We start from the raw sequence: 17,299 nt of genomic DNA on the forward strand, positions 1-17,299 counted from the left end.
ACATTGGTCAATATAGCTTTTATTTCAGCAAATCATACATACACTGTAAAAAATGCATCTGTATCATAACCTTAAAACGCTATCAGAGCTGTGATGACAGTGTGTGATTGGCTGAGAGTGGCTACAGTGTCTGAGGTCATCAAAATGAGTTGCGTGTCATCACACTCATGAAAGAACACACTTTAAGACTGAAATGTTTTCCAGTTCGAAAAGTGAATTGAAATTCCAAGTTAAAAGGAATGACAGGAGAAAAAAAAAAACAAACCAACAAAAACAAAACAAACAAAACTATTGGATAGTTAGATGGCACTTTTCAAATCTTAACTTGGAATTTCAACAGCTGTTTGATCCAAAATCAAGCCCAATGGTAAAATCAAGCAGGTTAATAAGTAAAAATGAAAATAGGAGCTCAGCAAATCCCAGGTCTGCATGAAGAAAACACAAATCTGGGATCAGTTTCAGCTATCAACTCTGACAGATACACACTACAAGTACTTAGAGCACATAAGGTACAAATCAAGCATTTGAAATAAACTAAAAGCAAAATACTGAGATGATAATCTTTTTTTCAATTATACCTTATAAAGCTGTCTAAACCAAAGCGTCCACTAGCCAGTGTACTAATATATAAACCTTTTTTTTTTCAAATCCAGCAGAATCTAAGTGGTTTTATGCCTTAGCTGTTAAGCATATCTGTGCTTCTCTACATTCTAGCTATCCTATATGACAAATTAGAAGATCTGAAATATGGCCTATTTAACACCATCATAAGAGAGACCCAAGACCAAAGCCATACAAAAACCCGAATAGTATCTGTAGCTAGACAGTAACTCTTATGCAGTGTGAGGATGAGCTTAAGTCCAGTATGCATGCTTCTCCCACTACTCCCACCATCTGTCCTCACCAGCAAAAGGCACACCTTACCCTTTATCCCCTGCCAGACATTTTCAACAGGTCTGCATGGCTCTGCAGTTTTATTACTGTGCAAGATATTTCCTCTGTTACACCATGTGCTCAAATCACTTTCAAGTCCAAAACTCATATCTGAAAATTGAAAACATCAAACTCCATGAGTTGATGCCGGGATGTGAGCTGCGATGAGGTGTTCTTTGAGCTCACTGACGTATTAAGGGTAAGTAAACACTTTTTATCACACAGACGACTTGTGGCTCAAGAAGTTTATAAGGATGCAAAGTGCAGTTTCATCTGTACACACTTGAGGGGATTTTCTTCCTGAAGCTCTGTTATTATATATATTTTGAGTTCCATAAAGGTTTAGCCTCTGGTTCTACAGACTGAAACAACATTGGTATTAGACATGCTACGCCAAATCTGTTTCATCTCCTGTATTCAACCAACAATGGATTAGAAAAATAGATAAAAATAATACTTTCCCCGTTAACACCACCGGTCAAGCAGTAATTTGTCTTTCCTTGTTGCTGAGCCTTTGAGATGATTTGACTTGATTTGTGTCTCCATGAAAACAGCTAGCATGTCGCTTCTGATTGTTATCCAACTCTCACTGTTTATTTTTCCTTAATTCTCCCAATGAAGCATGTCTAACTCTTATCTTGTTTTTCCACAGTTACAGTCACAGTTACAAATCAAGATCAAAAGAAACCTAAAGAGTGCAATATTCTCTTATCTACATCATCGACATCCCACCTATACACAGGAACGTTTGATAAGGAATAAAAGGGTGTTGGGGCGGGCGAGGAAAGAGTGAGAAAGGGGGGAATCTCTTTAACATTGTGCCTCAGGCATCAACACACTCAGGCATCAGAGTGCTGCACAAAGACAGGACACACTAAAAGACATAGACTGTCCAATGAAGGGAGAGGTCTTTGCACACATGACCAAATCCAAAGCTTTGGATTGGTTGATGATTAGTCCTTGTCATATTCTCTGGTTGGCTGACAAACAAGTGAACAAGTGCCATTAACCAATCATATTTTATACTTAGAGAGGAAGAGAAATCATAAACGTTTGCCAGGAATATTGTTTTTTTTTTTTCTTACTAATGAACAAACAATACACAGAGAGTAGTCCATAGGCTGTTAGTACGATTAAGTATCTGCCTGGGGAGTCACCTAGAAACGTGCAGTTTGACCAAACAAACAGTTTTCTCTTTTTTTCTTTTTTTTGTTTTCTTTTTCAAAATTACGACACATATTCGTCGTTGATGTCGTCATCATCCTCATCTTCGTCGTCCTCATCATCCATCTCAGCCTGGTCGTCAAGGACAAAGGAATCTTCATCGTCGTCGGTGAACAGTGAGTCTCCGCTGCCGAGGTCTCCTGAAGACTCCAAAATCACACCTGGAAACACAGAATAAACCAAATCGCACAACTAAAGGAACAGTTTTTGGAAATAGTCGAGTTACATGAGAGGACTGACACCATTTTTCATGTCCGTATCATGTCGTTATGAACCAGTCAGTTAGCTTAGCTTAGCATAAAGCAACCAAGCCTGGCATCTTCACAGTGAGGAACAAGCCCCTGGGAATTTGGAATGCATTAACCCTGTTAAATTACCTATCTTTCTTTTTTTTTCATTTAAACAAGAAATTTGTCTGTTCATCAATCATCAATCAACACCCTATTCTTTCACACAGATACACGTGACACCCACCCACCCTCAGAGTTTTACCTACCACAGTTTGCTGGGCCATGGGTGCGTGAGCCGGACACCTCATTGCCAAAGCGATCCACACACCAGCACTGGCCACTGCTGCTGTGACATTGGTGGGACCTGTAGTAGCCCTCCTCATCGCAGGATGGCAGATACTGACCTATGCATATAAGTCAAAACACATAGATGCACACAGTGAATTAGGGAAACATATACTTTCTGTGTTTATTTTTTTTTTTAAGTTACTTTATTAATCCCAAGCTGGGAAATTGCTTCTCTGCATTTAACCCATCACTGCACCAGGGGAGTATATATTGGGGGTTAAGTGCCTTGCTCAAGGGCACATCAGCTGGCTAATGGAGGGTGGGGACATTATCACTCCACCACACTCAATTTTTTTCTGCCCGTCCAGTGGAGGAATCGAACCAGCGACCTTCCGATCACAAGCCGCTTCTCTAACCTCTAGGCCATGGCTGCCCCCTTTGTGCTTTTGTACGTGTGTGTGTGTGTGTGTGTGTGTGTGTGTGTCTTTGTCTCACCGAGCAGTTTCTTTCCCGCTTGCTTTTTGTTGATACTGGACAGCTCTGCTTTACAAGGGGAATCTGAAAAGGAGAGACAAGGGACTCCGGTGACAAACTGCAGAAGTCTGCTTTTCTGGGATTGCATCTGTTTGTGAGAACTTTGCTTCCTTTGTGTACTTTTCTTTTGTCACAAAGTTAGTTACGCTGCTGTCTTTTATACTGTTTCTTTATGCCTTCCCCCCAAAAAAAACAAACACACCCCCCATTTTTATTCTTGGTCTCATAACATGGTAATTTAATATAATCTATTGTGCTGTGTTTGTGTTGCATTTTATCATATTTTGCATTGTATTGTACTATATTGTGCTGCATTTCATAGTGTTTTATAGGATACAAAAATGTATTCAATACACGCAAAGGGAGAATATGCCGTTCTGATTAACTGGAATATGTCAACCATTTCTTTGTCTGTAAAGGTTGGTTTAAAAATATAAGAAAGGTTATGGTTTATTACAACTTGGGTCTATCAATTACGATTAAACTGTGCTCACCAGTGTAACTACTGAAACTGGGGAACATAGTAGTATTTCTTCAACAAAGTATGAATTGGCAAGGGACTCAAGCGAAGACACACACTGTAAACAAGCCAACAGTTAGCCCATGTATTTGGAGGTAAAAGTAAGTTCATAAGTTCATAAAGTTCATAAGAGAACTATGATAGTAAGACCAAATTGTTGCATGAAATCAAAATGACATATCACAATACATACAGAGACTGGCATCTGTATTTGCATGCATATTCAAGTCAGAATGTTCTTTTAAGTGTTAGTGTTTGCATGTGGATGCAGGTAGATACCGTACCTGTGTACCTCTGGAAGCATGTGCACCACTCAGAGCTGGTTATAACTTTGTCTGCATGCGTGTCGCAAGATCTGAAGAACGCATCGGAGCAGGGCTCGTTTCTGTCCAGATAGAGGCTCTTGATCTCTGACTGGTCCAGCTGGAGGTCAAAGTTTGTGTCCAGCCGAGAGAACATCCAGCCCAGAGGATCCTTGCAAATAGGTGATGCCCCAACCTCAAACTCTGCCGGGAAAAGGTAAATAAAAATGAGAGAGGGTAGATGGTGTCTCTGTAACAACCACTGTGACTATGCATTAATAAATTTCTTTTGTTAATGTGACTCACTGTTCTTCTCTGGCTTCTGGATCTTGACTCTCTTGTGGTTTCCATTCTCATGAAGCACTCTGAACCAGTCTCTCAGACGACTCACCACCTCCTTCAGGTCCGACTCACTGCACACTGAGGAATATACTAATGATTAATGAAGACGGAGTGATTCATTACTCCTCCTCCACCCTACACACACACACACACCCTTGTGGAGATGAGAAGCCAGAGTCAGCTATAGCACAGCTACCCCAAAACTTGTAGGGATTCAGTGTCGTGCAAAAAGACACCGTTGCAGGGCGGAAGGGCTTTAGCTTGCCAGGAGGGGGCTTTAACAAGAGCTTGCACACCATGGAAGACTTTTTAATTAGGGAGTATTTACAGTTTCTTCTGCAAGGTATCCTAGCTTGCAGTGTGCAGTCATGTGTGTACAACTTTGTACCTTTCTTCTCTGCAGAGCTCTGTTCAGGCTGGGAGGGACAAGGACACATGCCAGAACACTTCACAGCAATCTTCTTTCCTGTGATGCATGCCTGGTAGTCTAATTTACACTGAGCAACAAAGACAGAAGGAAAGAGACAGAGGAGGAAGTAAAATCAGGATGTGTGACTCGAAATGTAACCCGCGTGAGAGATGACGTGACTGTGTGTGCAGGTACCTTGGTGGAGTAGGTGTGGCCATCAGTTCCACAGACAGGAGATGGGTGGACCACGGGGCAGGGTTTGCACTTTGATCCCGGACTCTGGTACAAACCGGCATCTTTAAAACTAGACAGAAGATTCAAAAGACTTACTTTACACACACACACACACAACATCTGACTGCATACAAAAATATTCATTTCACATTATCTTGATCACTATGCTTTGTTTATAATCCTGGCTTCATTCCAAACTAATGTTTTCCAGGCATTTTGCATCTGCAATGTGTTTTCTTGTTCTTACGTCAAATTCAGAAAAGAGACAAGGATTAGGATTTATGTGTGATTATTTTCTGAATTGCTTACACTGTGTAGTGGTAATTGTGTTGTTGCTAAGAATGGGAAATGAGGTCAGTATGGCGTTACTGTCCTCTGTCCAGTCTGCAGTGTCCCAGACAGACACACACACACACACACACACACACACACACACACACATACAAAGCCCATTCATATCACTTGGCAGCACTTTGTGTCCGTTGTAAGGTGGTGCCAATGCTGGGGTAATTGGACTAAAAAGTAATGTCACACAACAGTCACAAGAGAGCCAGGCAACCAGTAGACCAGCTGGAAAAACAAAACAACAACAACAACAAAAAAAAACAGCCACCCCTCAGGCGTTGCTGAATAAATGAACAGAAAAAAATGAGGGAGGAGAAAAGAGACGGGAAGTAATAAAGAGATTTGCGGCTTCATCACGGAAACATGTGAATGCAAATTTGAGTGACAGCTTTGAAACTTACGTCTGTTTAAAAGGGCAAGAGTTTGCGTGCACGTGAGTGATCTCACCTAACTCTCCTCTGGCTGACACAAGAGGCAGTCTTGTAATCCTCAGCCACACACACCTTGTGACGACCACATTTGATCTTCAGACAGGGGTCTTTGGATGGATCGAGACCTAAAACACAATACAGATATAGAATGAGAACTTTGTTTAGTGTGGTAGGTGTATTGAATGTGTGAGCAACTAAAATACTGCCTCTGCACTTAAAGAGCTTCCAAGAAAGACTAAACCACTGAGCATAAACAGAGAGAAAATATTCCACAGTTACGCTTTGTTCTTTAAAATCCTGAAGAAATGATTCCTTGTTAAAGGATTCCTCTAATTTTTACAGATCCAAGCTATGTGGAAAGGTGATAAAGATAGGGGTGTACGTGTCTGTGTTAATTCCAGGCACTGGCAAATCTGTTCACTTACAGTATGATGGCAATGTGTCTTTCTCGCTGTACTCAAATAGCCTAATACCATTACGTATCCTTACAGCTAAAAACAGATGGAACTTGTTATAGGGGCTTATTCTGACCTTAAATCAGCCTGCAATGAGTGTCAGACTCATGCATGCTCTTGTTGAGATCCTCAGACCGATCTGCTGTCAGATCTCAGAGCTGAGGGGCATATCTGGATTTTAAGGTGAGAGCTGATTTTAAATCGGAACCTCAGGCCAACAGTGTGATCTTTGTCTGTAAGAACAAGCTAAATGTTTCTGACCACTTTTCAACCTTAAGCGTGACATCTATGCACAACATCTAAGGCCCTTAGCTGATCTCAGAACAGTTTGTGAATGACCTCTGCTCTGAAAGAACCTTACAGTAATCCCTGAGCAGCTTTGGCAGATTATCCAGCCTCCATCCTCCAACGCATCTAATGCTATTGTTTCCCTGACATGTCTGTGTGTGTGTGTGGATGTGTGTGTGTGGATGTGCGCGTGAGTGTGTTTGGAAATACAGTGATAAGTAAGAGTGGATGTGTTCATGTCCTGGTGTGCCTCGATGTGTGTATGAGCTTACCACTGTCTGCCAATACAATGGGAAATGAGACAATAGAAATAGAGAGATTTTAGCCACATAAACCATCAACTGGTTGGTGCAGTGAAAAGACTTGCTTTAAAGCTTGGAAATAACACACTCATCACACACTCATATGCATACACTAATAGCTGGTGTGAATGTCAAAATCTGCTTAATGAAGGTTTTTGCAAAAAAGTACAAAATGTTCACCATCCACTCCTCGCTGCTACTAATTCTTGTTACAGTATGTCTACAGAGCCACAGTGAGTCACAGAGATGATTGGTCACAACATGTTTCGAACAACAAAATGTTTCTGAGGGAATTATTAATTAATAAATGAATAGAAAATATGTTTTAAATAAATAATAAACAAATAAATAAAATAAAAAAATCACTGAATGTTAGGCCGTGCGCCAAAAAACAACGATTTGTATTTTTTTTATGTAAGACACATTTGTCCATTACTTTTATGTTTCAGTCTTCTATGGTTTGTTGTGTGAGTAAATGTGAATTAATATTATTTATTTAAATTTCAGTGTTATAGTATGTTCCTGTAATTGCCTTACTGTACATCTTGAGTAGTAGAGCAATTACAACCAAATGCAGATGCCAAAGTTAGACTGTAGACTGCAAAATTTGAAGACATGTCACTAATGGGTGGCGTTACTGTAATACAGGGGCTATCAGGTTCACTTATAATTTTGTACAGTTGTACAAATGCCTAATACTCTAATACTTAATATATTGCTATATTAGTGATGTATAAATTATGTATTTTCCAAAAATCATGACCACCATCAGCTAAATAGCATGATTCTTCATCAGTGTGCATATACTGATGCAGCCATGCATCCATATGCAATAAAGATTTTAACTGAACCTTTTCTACTGATAAATTAATACAGATGTTTTCAGCTTTGGAGGTGAATTTGTCTTTTCTTTCTTTTGTTTTTTATCACAAAGCTAGCATCACTCGAGGCTCTCTCCTTCGCACCCACCTTGATCAAAGGGCTTGGATGGAGTCCACGTTCCAGGCTCCTGTAACATGTTTAACCAACAAACAAAATCACACAAATAATATTGTTCGAATGACATCTAGAGAAAATAACACATGAAAGATACAAGACTATAAAGCAGTCATACAAACCTCCACTTCCTTTAGGAGAAGGCATTACAGAGAGAGAGAGAGAGAGAATGAGGAATTCATTTTGATTAGGTGTTTCGTTTTGAGTGAAAACTGTGTGTAATGAAACAAGGAATCTTGGAAACACAAAATCAAGTACAAACAAGCGGAGCAAGCATTTATTTAGTCAAGATAATGTTGGTGTTATGACAGCAGCTCTGCCATCATTTGCATAAAAAGGGGCCCGTGTGTTGCTGTTAATCATACACCCTCATATCACCTTATGGATTAGTTTACCATATGTAGCTTACATACTCTGAACAGAAGGACGACATCAGCTCTACAGCTTAAAGATGTGAAAGTAATACATTAACTTTTTAGGATTTTTTTTTTAGGAACGGTTCACTGGTTTGCAATTAATGAATATGAAAAAGAAAATAGCCTGTTCAACTATTTGAACCTCAAGGAGGCTTTCAGTGAAGTAAGGTTGGGTTTAATGTCAGGCTTGTGGTTGATAAAAACCCTTCAAAATGAAAATTATGATCGGCAAGTAAAATCTGCATTGAAATGATGAGCAGAAATGCATAAATAGACATGCATCTTTTTGGCAAATTTAACTTCAATAACATAGAACATTTTTGAATTACACATTTTGTACTAGAAGGGACATTAAGGTGGTAACATGTTAATCAGTTAAGTCTAAGCTTTGCCATACAGACGTTAAGGATCTTAAGAGAAAGTCCAGTAACAAAACAAATTCAATCAACAGCTGAATCATCACCACTTTGGGACAGAGACTTCCCGGCAAAATGTGACACTTAAGCAGATAAGCACAATACCTGCAGAGCTCTCATATATCATTCATATACAGAAAGCCCATATCATTGCCAACAAATAATGCATTATATTTCTATGATATTAGTGTTTGAAAGTGAACTGTCTCTTCAAACGTTCCTAGATAATGAAACGGTTCAATACATTGCTTGTGGGTGTGTTTCAGCCACCTAAATAAGGATTGCACAAAGGTGAGTGATTTGCCTGCTTATAATAGAAGGACAAGAAGGAGACACACCCAACAAGTGCTGGCTTATGATGCAAATGTAAAAGGAGCTTATAGAGAGCTGTGTGTGTGTGTTCAGACAACTCTTTCTCTGATTCACTTTCATTTCTGTCTCGGGTTTCATTCAAACTCAATACTGCACTTTGTTTATAACCTGTTCTTGTTATCACATTTGCCTTTGTGCTTTTCATCGCACACACACATATTTGTTCTTGGCTCTTAGGATAGGAAGTCACTGAACTGAAACTCGTTCTCTGAAGACCCGACCTAAACCATAACCACAGCATGCTTAAGCCCACCTCATACTCTAACATTAACCTTGTGGGTAACACCCCGTTATTGTGACTGTCAACTGAGGAAGACACTTTTCTTTGGTCAGCCATGGCATAAAGTTTCGAGAAGTTAGCTTGTGACTGGCAGGATGAATCTGGGAGGGGAAAGTGAAGAAGCAGTGCGTGTCCCTGGCTTATTACCACCACTGGTTACAGCCCTTAACGCCATCTGCTCCGGTGAAGCTGCTCAGTGACCAGCAGATCAGGCTGTGGTTATACTGAGCAGCTTCCAGGTGTGAATGTGTGCGATTGTGTGGATTTGATCAAGACATTCCTGCAAAAAACTATCTGAGCTGAATAAATAAGGTCAGCGGTTTGATCACTGTTGTCAAAGTGGCCTTGGGCAAATTGCTGCCAATGGCTCTTGCATTTGTGTGTGAGTGTTGGCGTGAATGCTCATATCTCATGATAAGCAAGCATCCCTGAGTATGAATGTGTGTGTGTGAATGGGTGAATTCTCATAATGTAAAGCAATTTGAGTAGTTTGTAGACCAGAAAAACGCTATATAAATACAGTCCATTTACTCTCTCTCTGTATGCTTGTGTGTGTGACTCATTCAGTTGTACAGGCTATGCCAGAGCAAATAGGAAGGGAGGGAAATAACGGAGGGAAGAGAAAAAAAAAAACATCTTAGCAGCATAAATCCCACAGTGTGGCTGAACAAACACGAGCTCAATGAAGACAAGTGTCTTATCCACCCAATTTAAGCCCGGTATTGTGGATTGGCGCAGTCCAGTATTACAATCTCTTCAATTAGCATGTATCCAATACAAGTAAAGAGCCAAATTCACAACTGTTTTCACTGGTACAAAGTTCACTAATTTCACTATCACTAATCAGTCTCACATATGCAGGGCAGACTGAGAGTACTATAGCTTTACTGCGACTGTCTGCTTAAGCTTGACTTTGGTGTCAATGTTAGAGCAAATGTTAGAGCAAGTTTTGTGTTGGCTGAAATGGGTTAGATTAGACATCGTCTCGCAGCACTTCTTTGCAGTTTTTGCAAAGTTTACATGCTTTTTTATTTAACAGGCTGTCATTTTTTTTCTTCGAGCCGCTAACACCATGGACTTCTCTGCCATGCTTGTTTGTGAGTTGCAGTTTCTTGTATTGTCACCCGCAGGGGAAATAAACACGACATAGTTTTGACCTACATTTCAAGACATGCATTTTTTTTTTGTGCGTGTGTTAGTTCGCAAATACTATAGTTTGACTCAAGCATTCCATATTAACTGGTGCTGAACCGAAAGTCATCAATGCAGTTAACGAACTGTTCAATAACAACAACTCTATCTGCATGTATCAATACATAAGCTGCTTCACTGACAAGGTTGCAAATGACCTTTACACAGGAATACCCACGTCTGAGCCAGCCTGAACGACCCCTGTAGGCGTTACTGATGGCTGGCACTAGGACTGTGGGGGTGAATTCACATATCAATGTGTCTCTCTGTGTGTATGTGTCTGTATGCACAGTACATTGATGTCCCAGACCCTTATACTTTGACATTGTTTTCCACAAGATCCTAGTTATTTTTCAAAAAGCATGACTTTAACTGTCAGTGAGTCTCCCGCTGTCTCACTTCCTTGAGCTCTGTGATGTGAACAGGGTCAGCTCTTGCTTTCTCTCAGCTCTAATTAATTTCTCCTTCTTGTCCTTCATTTTTGGCCCTTAGTGGCCTTCTACATTTTCACTATTCTTCATTACTCATTGTATTGTTGTTCTACCTTCCATTTCTATGAAGGTCCTTTATAGAAAAGGTGAAAATTAAATGGTGTCTCTGTCTGTTTCTTTTACTGGAATTACGCACAGAACATCTTAATATTCTGAATAAAACCCACACACTGAAAGCTTTGCAAAGATAAAGCCAAATAGAGAGCACTTTTGTTTCTGTTCAGGATGGTTCCCCTCTAGCACTACAGACCACAAAGACTGAATAATGAGAACATTGCATTATGGGGGCCAAGCCCTCTAGACCAGTCAAGACAACAAAAGTGCTTGTGGTCTGATTCCTTAATGGAATCGACAGACGCATGCGAACATGCACGCACGCACACACACACACACACACAGAGCTCTGTAAACAAACTTATCATCACAACACTGACTGTAGTGCCAGAATATGTCAGCACTACAAAACATCAAATAACTGCATGAATGCACTTCATGCACTGCACATGCAAACAGCCACCCACACTCCCAAAAACCACAGAAAACCATTCAACAATTCGACATTAGGTCTAATGGCCTCCCGAGTGTACGTTAAAAATAGCAACTTTTCAGTTTATCTCTCCATTTCTTTCCACATCTACTCCTCTCCCTCCCTTAGAGTTACAGCAGTCTTTTTCCCCTCATGTGCACAAACACGCATAAACACAACTGTGTGTGCATTCAGCTCTGTTGGCTATCATCCTAATTTGTAAGTGTGCATACTGATCTTGCATGGTTTTCTCTTTAGGGTCTATAGATAAAGAAATATGTTGCTTCTGACAAGCCCTTTTCTCACCTTATTCAAATTTTCACAGATCCTTCCTACTAATTGTGTCCTAATGACTGTCTTTCCTTTCCTGGTTCCTTGCTGCCTTCTCCCTAACTTCCAACAGGAGAAATATGTGCATGTTTTCATTCTACTGGCTCTGCTTGTCTTGCTCAAGCTTGTCGCATGCATAACACGCACAAACGTACACACATACACACTGAGGTGCTTTGAAGTGGAAAAGGCCTCAAGCTCTGTACCTCCCCTACATCACTCACCCTCCACAGCACAAACAACGCAGGACCGACATGCACAATAAAAACATACAAAGAGAGAAAGAAGAGGTGAAGAGAGGAGAAGATGAAAGGTGTAATCTGCTCTAATGAGGCTGCTCTAAACAAGAAATTAATTTATTCATATGCCGTACAATTAAGCATCGTCCCCTTCATCACACATCATTCATACAATCATTGTGTTTTTCCGTTCATTGTTAAATCTTCCTGCACACACAGTTTCTGTGGCAGTACTGAAAGCTAGCCAAGGCCCGGTAATGGGAGCAGAATGTCTAAAAAAGCTGAAATCACACCAGTACAGCAAAGAGAGCCCCAAGCCTCTCCAGCAGCCCTAAGAGGACTTACAATAAAGTGGTCAAGGTCCTATTTAGTGCAATTATCAGGAGACCCACTTATGGCTCTTGCTGAAAGATGAAAGTGGCGACACATGCCTAAAATTTAAAATTCAAATGACAGTAAAGCAAAGTTTGGCACAGAATGGCGCATATAATAGCAAACAAAAGTAGATGTATTGCTCAGGCTCTGAGACAACATGTATGAAAACTATCCCTTATTTGATTGTAGGATTACGAACGCCAAGAGTTTAAGTGAGAGCAAAGGGTTTCAAACTAAGCCACCTAAGGCTTCTATATAAACTACTGGCATGATAAATAATCACATTATAGAATGATCTTGAGTCATTTAGGCAAGAGAATTGAATTTCGCCAGCTCTTCGAAAATCCATTTCTAAGTATGTGTGAAGTCCTTAGCTCTTAATTAGCTACTAGCTGCTCTCAAATTGGTGATTTACTGAATTTTGTTGCACCATTAAAATGTGTGGAATGTCTTAGCTAGTGTAGACTATTACAGTGGGCTAAAGTGTAAATCTGTTGCTGGGAAACATAAGTAGCTCCGTCTAATTAAAAGCACCAAGCAGTGTACACAGGAAGTTGCTGCAGCATCACAAGCTATAACATAACTTCCAAAAATAACAGGAGGCAAAATGTTAAAGCTAACCCACAATAGGCTACGTGACAAGTTGTATTTATATGCAGCCATATACATTCATACAGAAATATCTGATTTAGCTAACCTCACTGACATTATTATTGGTGTGATTATTGGTGTCACGTCTTGTGATTTGAGCTATTTATGTTGTTTTTGTACAATGTGACTTAAAAACATTCATTAACAATCCTTCAATCTGCATCATGTCAGATTTGCTAGTCATATTTAACTCTTTACCTGAAAGTTAATAAATTTGTCTTTTGGTTTAGTTAGCTATGCAGTAGCTAAAATTGACAGTTAAGTGCTGCATAAATCGCCACTTCGTCAACACTTATATTAAAACTAGGCCAAGTTTGAATTCACAAAAATCTGGCAAAGCCAACTCAAGATCATTAAAAAGTTTGCACCAAGCAGGCTGATCTTTTCACTTCCTGAGCAAGGCTGTATATATGTACGTAGCTCAGACATCGCATCTCATGTGTGTCTCATTGTGTGTACACAATCGCAGGCCATGCAGCAACAGTTGCAGCCTTCCTGTGCTAAATTGCCCCTCGAGCTATAACCTTTATAGTGTGCAGATCGTGACAATACTGTGATTGTACCGGGGGGCACGTGTGCCATTATGAGACTGCATCAATCAGATTGTTATCACATCTAACCACAGTACATCTAGATAATGAATAGACTTTAAAAAAAACAAAGCATTCATAAATCAGACTGCACAAGTATTTTTCATTTTATATTTATCCTTGCTTCAGACATTTTTTAAAAACTGTGTAGTTGCACATAGTGGTGATAATTGGCAACAAACATGCAAAAGGAAGGGTGAGTAATGTTGCCAAGACTGTCTATGAGTGTTTATTTTGCTATTTAGCTGAATACCTTTACATACTGTACTGGTAAATTCATGTGCGAAAGAATACACAGTGACACAGACAATCTGGGGCACAGCACTAAAACAGGAAATGAAAGGCACCCGCGGGCACGGGCGCACGCACACACACACACACACACACACACACACATATTCTGAGCAGATAATGCTTTTGTGCTCTACCTCGATCTCTAATGCCTGAGCCTCAAGGTTAAAACACAGACGTGAATGTGAACAGAGCCGTCAGTTCACTTCTTCAGTTCAGTTCAGTGTGTATCTTAAAGAGCAGCACAGGGCCAACCACATTCCCTCTCCAGCATTTGGACCTGACACCCTATGCATAATCCAAATCCTGCTAAATAGTTTGACCTGGGGTGTATCACATGGATGCACCTGAGCTGATGATTTCACACACTTAAGTGTTTGACAGATGGGGAAAGTGAGAGATACAAAAACACTTTTACATATAAAACACAACAGCACTTGCACCTAACTTTGAAAATGCTTTGATGGAAATACTCCAGCCTTTGTTTCTCTCTCTCTCTCTTTCTAGCATCAAATACATGAAGGGCAATCATTCAGAGAAAAATCCTACTGTACGTGTGCAGCATGGTGGTAAAACGACTCATTAAAGCTGGAGTGAGTGAGGTGTATTTTCTCTGGTGCATTATGTTAACCCTGTTGTTTTTGCAGCACACTAAAGTGCTATATAACAAAAAGCCTGTTTCTGTGTGTGTGTGTGTGCGCATATATGTGCATACATATTTATGTGTGTATATCTGTTGTGTATGTGTGTGTCCATATATGTGCATACATGCTTATGTGTGTGTGTGTGTGTGTGTGTATCCGTTGTGTGTGTGTGTTTGTATATATGTGTGTGTGAGTGCAAGTGTGTGCACATCATTTCTGCTTGTGTGGACCCATTTACTGCAGTCTGTGGTTAGAGGCAAGATATGCTTCTAACAAGCACACTCCACCTGAAACTTACATTGCACTTTCATAAGACTGACTTTCTACACTGAATTCTACTGTTATTTGACACTTGCAAACAGCAGTGATTTCCACTGTCTTTTAATCTACAGTCTGATCGATATTTCATTACAAGTTTAAAGCATCTTATTGCATAGCACAAAGCCTAAATGTGCCCAAGCTAATGTAAAAATAAGCATTAACCTGTTGTTGAAATGAATATGAGGGTGTGACAGCGGAAAGCACGAATACAGTGACTGTAGGTTCAGTCACGATGTGAGGGTTTAACATGAGTCTGGGAGCAGGCATAAGTCAGTGGCTACTGCAACACAAATAATAATAATAATAATAAATTACCTATTGTTGTTATCACTTTAAACACACAGTTAACTGTCAAAAACAGCTGTTTTAACATGAAACCGAGCAAACAGAGCTAACCAAACAATCTAAAAAAAGCATCAATCAGAAAAAAAAGCAAATTTAAAAAGCCAACAGGTCCACATTAAAACAAGTAAATCTTAAAATTAAGGCAAACCTTTTCTCAATTTTAAACTGATTTTCCTGTCAATTTGAAATAAGACCCAGCCTAATAGATTAACCACACAAAATGTCCTTCCAGCTGCAACAGGAATTTCTGTCAGTTTGATCAGTTTGAATGAACACCGAGCACAGGTAGCTGTGCTCCCCACGTTGTGTTTGCTACATTTCGTCGGCCTGACGGGGGGCATTAAAAAGTTGTCCTTGAACAAGTGAGCAAAGAGACTACAGAGGGGGGAGGGGAGGGGGGAGGTGCTCTTCACTCCACTCATGTTTGGTTCCGGATAAGATCTGGGTTTTAATTTTTTTTTTTTAAAAATGTCACGCGTGATGGGCAGTTAATACCTGATGTTTGCTGAGCTGCGCGGGAAACACGATCGGAAGCTTTAAGGTCGGTGCCGTGACAATCTCACCTTCAAAGAAACCTGTCGTGGTAACGGCGGCTGACAGTCTAATCAAGCAAATCAGCTCAAACACACTCACCGCCACGCTGCTCGAGAGTGAGAGGAGACCACAAAGCCACCGAGATACTGCGAAATGTCCCTTTAATATCCCCATAGGGACTCGTGTGTCTGAGTTTAAAGCAGACTTGCTCTACTTTGTAGTCTTTGTCATTGTGTTAATGCTGTTGTATTCCCAAGTGGGGTTTGTGCTTTTGTTGTCACTAGCCAAGGTTTGTACCTTTCTATCACACATATGCACGGCTCCCGGATACTCAGACTTGAATCTCTGCTGTCGCTACGGTATGGCGTGTGTTAATTCATCTCAGCAAACAGCACGCAGGCCTCAGCCTCACCGCTGCGGACTCCCTGCCTCGTACCTGCCCCATAATTAGGCCCCTTTCGGGAAAATCACTGGAGCCACACGGGCAGGCGATGCGCGCCTGTGTTTCGCAGAGGCCTTGGCTGTTATCTGTATTAAGGAGGGAACTCATATGGCGAAAACACGCTCCCAGCAGAGACAGAGCGTCCCGGTGAGGTTAGTGTATTTACTGTCTCGGTGAAGCAGGTAATGAGCGTGTGACAAACACCACAACGGGCCCCGCGACGCGTCGGTTGGACACAACGAGAAGCGCATGATCACAACCCAATGAGGGGTGGCTACAGGGAGAGAAGGGAGGCTGGGGGTGTTAAGTGAGATAATGAGGAGGCGGGCGGCTTTGATAATACGAGCCAGATATATTACTTACATCTCTGAATTTATCCCATCTCCCAGCGAGCCACTTATCATCCAAAAAATTGCCGCCGTCGGCGCGAGCGGAGACGCTTCCGAAGGCGACGGCGCACACACACAGCAAGGCGACGCTCAGCATCTGCGGACACACAACAACAGTACAGAGAGAGGACATCGGATCAGGCTGTGGAACACCGCAATCGCGAAAACCGACAGCGGAATCAGTCCAGTCTGCATCGCATCAGCAACCAATGTTGGTCCTCAACGCTGAATATTATGATTATGATGATGAACGAGGTGTTTTTTTTCTCCTACCTTGTCGCATCAATTGCTCCCCAGACCGTATGTGCTCGCTGCCGTGTTCTGTCACTATTAACAGCAGCTCTCTCTCTCTCTCTCCCCCTCTCTCTCTCGCTCTCTCTCTAGCCGCACCGGCTGTCTGTGCACAGCAGAAATCGGGAGCGCGCATGGCACCGTGCGCGGGCCCTGCGCTCTGTCCCTCTTTTCATTTTTTTTTCACCCCTCTCCTCAGTGCGGAGGAAATAGTCATAATGGCTCAGTGGGGGCTGTTATTGGGCCACCGCAAAAGTATCTTCCGCTGATTATTTCTTCGGGAAAATACATCGCGCAATCCTATGATGAAGGTTAGGAGGAAGATGAGGTTC

At 41.1% G+C, this 17,299-nt stretch overlaps 1 protein-coding gene across 2 annotated transcripts; it reads right to left on the reverse strand.

Moving 5' to 3' along the window:
- Position 1: 1 nt before the first annotated feature.
- On the reverse strand, positions 2-17,109 carry spock3 (SPARC (osteonectin), cwcv and kazal like domains proteoglycan 3). 2 transcript variants are annotated; one of them, XM_046414358.1, is made up of 12 exons: positions 16,950-17,109; positions 16,651-16,773; positions 7,956-7,964; positions 7,807-7,846; positions 5,809-5,917; positions 4,978-5,086; positions 4,762-4,870; positions 4,338-4,451; positions 4,014-4,235; positions 3,171-3,233; positions 2,654-2,791; positions 2-2,318 (listed from the first exon to the last, which is right to left on the reverse strand). In XM_046414358.1, exons 2-12 carry the CDS (start codon positions 16,771-16,773, stop codon positions 2,161-2,163), a joined length of 1,194 nt encoding a protein of 397 aa, XP_046270314.1. In that variant the 5' UTR covers positions 16,950-17,109; the 3' UTR covers positions 2-2,160. The 2 variants fall into 2 exon arrangements, with proteins under 2 accessions (XP_046270314.1, XP_046270323.1); XM_046414367.1 differs by lacking the exon at positions 7,956-7,964.
- Positions 17,110-17,299: the final 190 nt, after the last annotated feature.

Source organism: Scatophagus argus, chromosome 2, assembly GCF_020382885.2.
Source record: "Scatophagus argus isolate fScaArg1 chromosome 2, fScaArg1.pri, whole genome shotgun sequence".
Taxonomy (NCBI): Eukaryota; Metazoa; Chordata; class Actinopteri; family Scatophagidae; genus Scatophagus; species Scatophagus argus.

Coding starts and splice junctions, on each gene's coding strand:
- spock3 (XM_046414358.1), bottom strand. CDS start 16,773: ATGCTGAGCGTCGCCTTGCTGTGTGTGTGCGCCGTCGCCTTCGGAAGC. Junction 3,234..4,013: donor ATGCTTCCAGAGGTACACAG/GTACGGTATCTA, acceptor TCTCCTTTTCAG/ATTCCCCTTGTAAAGCAGAG. Junction 2,319..2,653: donor CCATGGCCCAGCAAACTGTG/GTAGGTAAAACT, acceptor CTGTGTTTCCAG/GTGTGATTTTGGAGTCTTCA.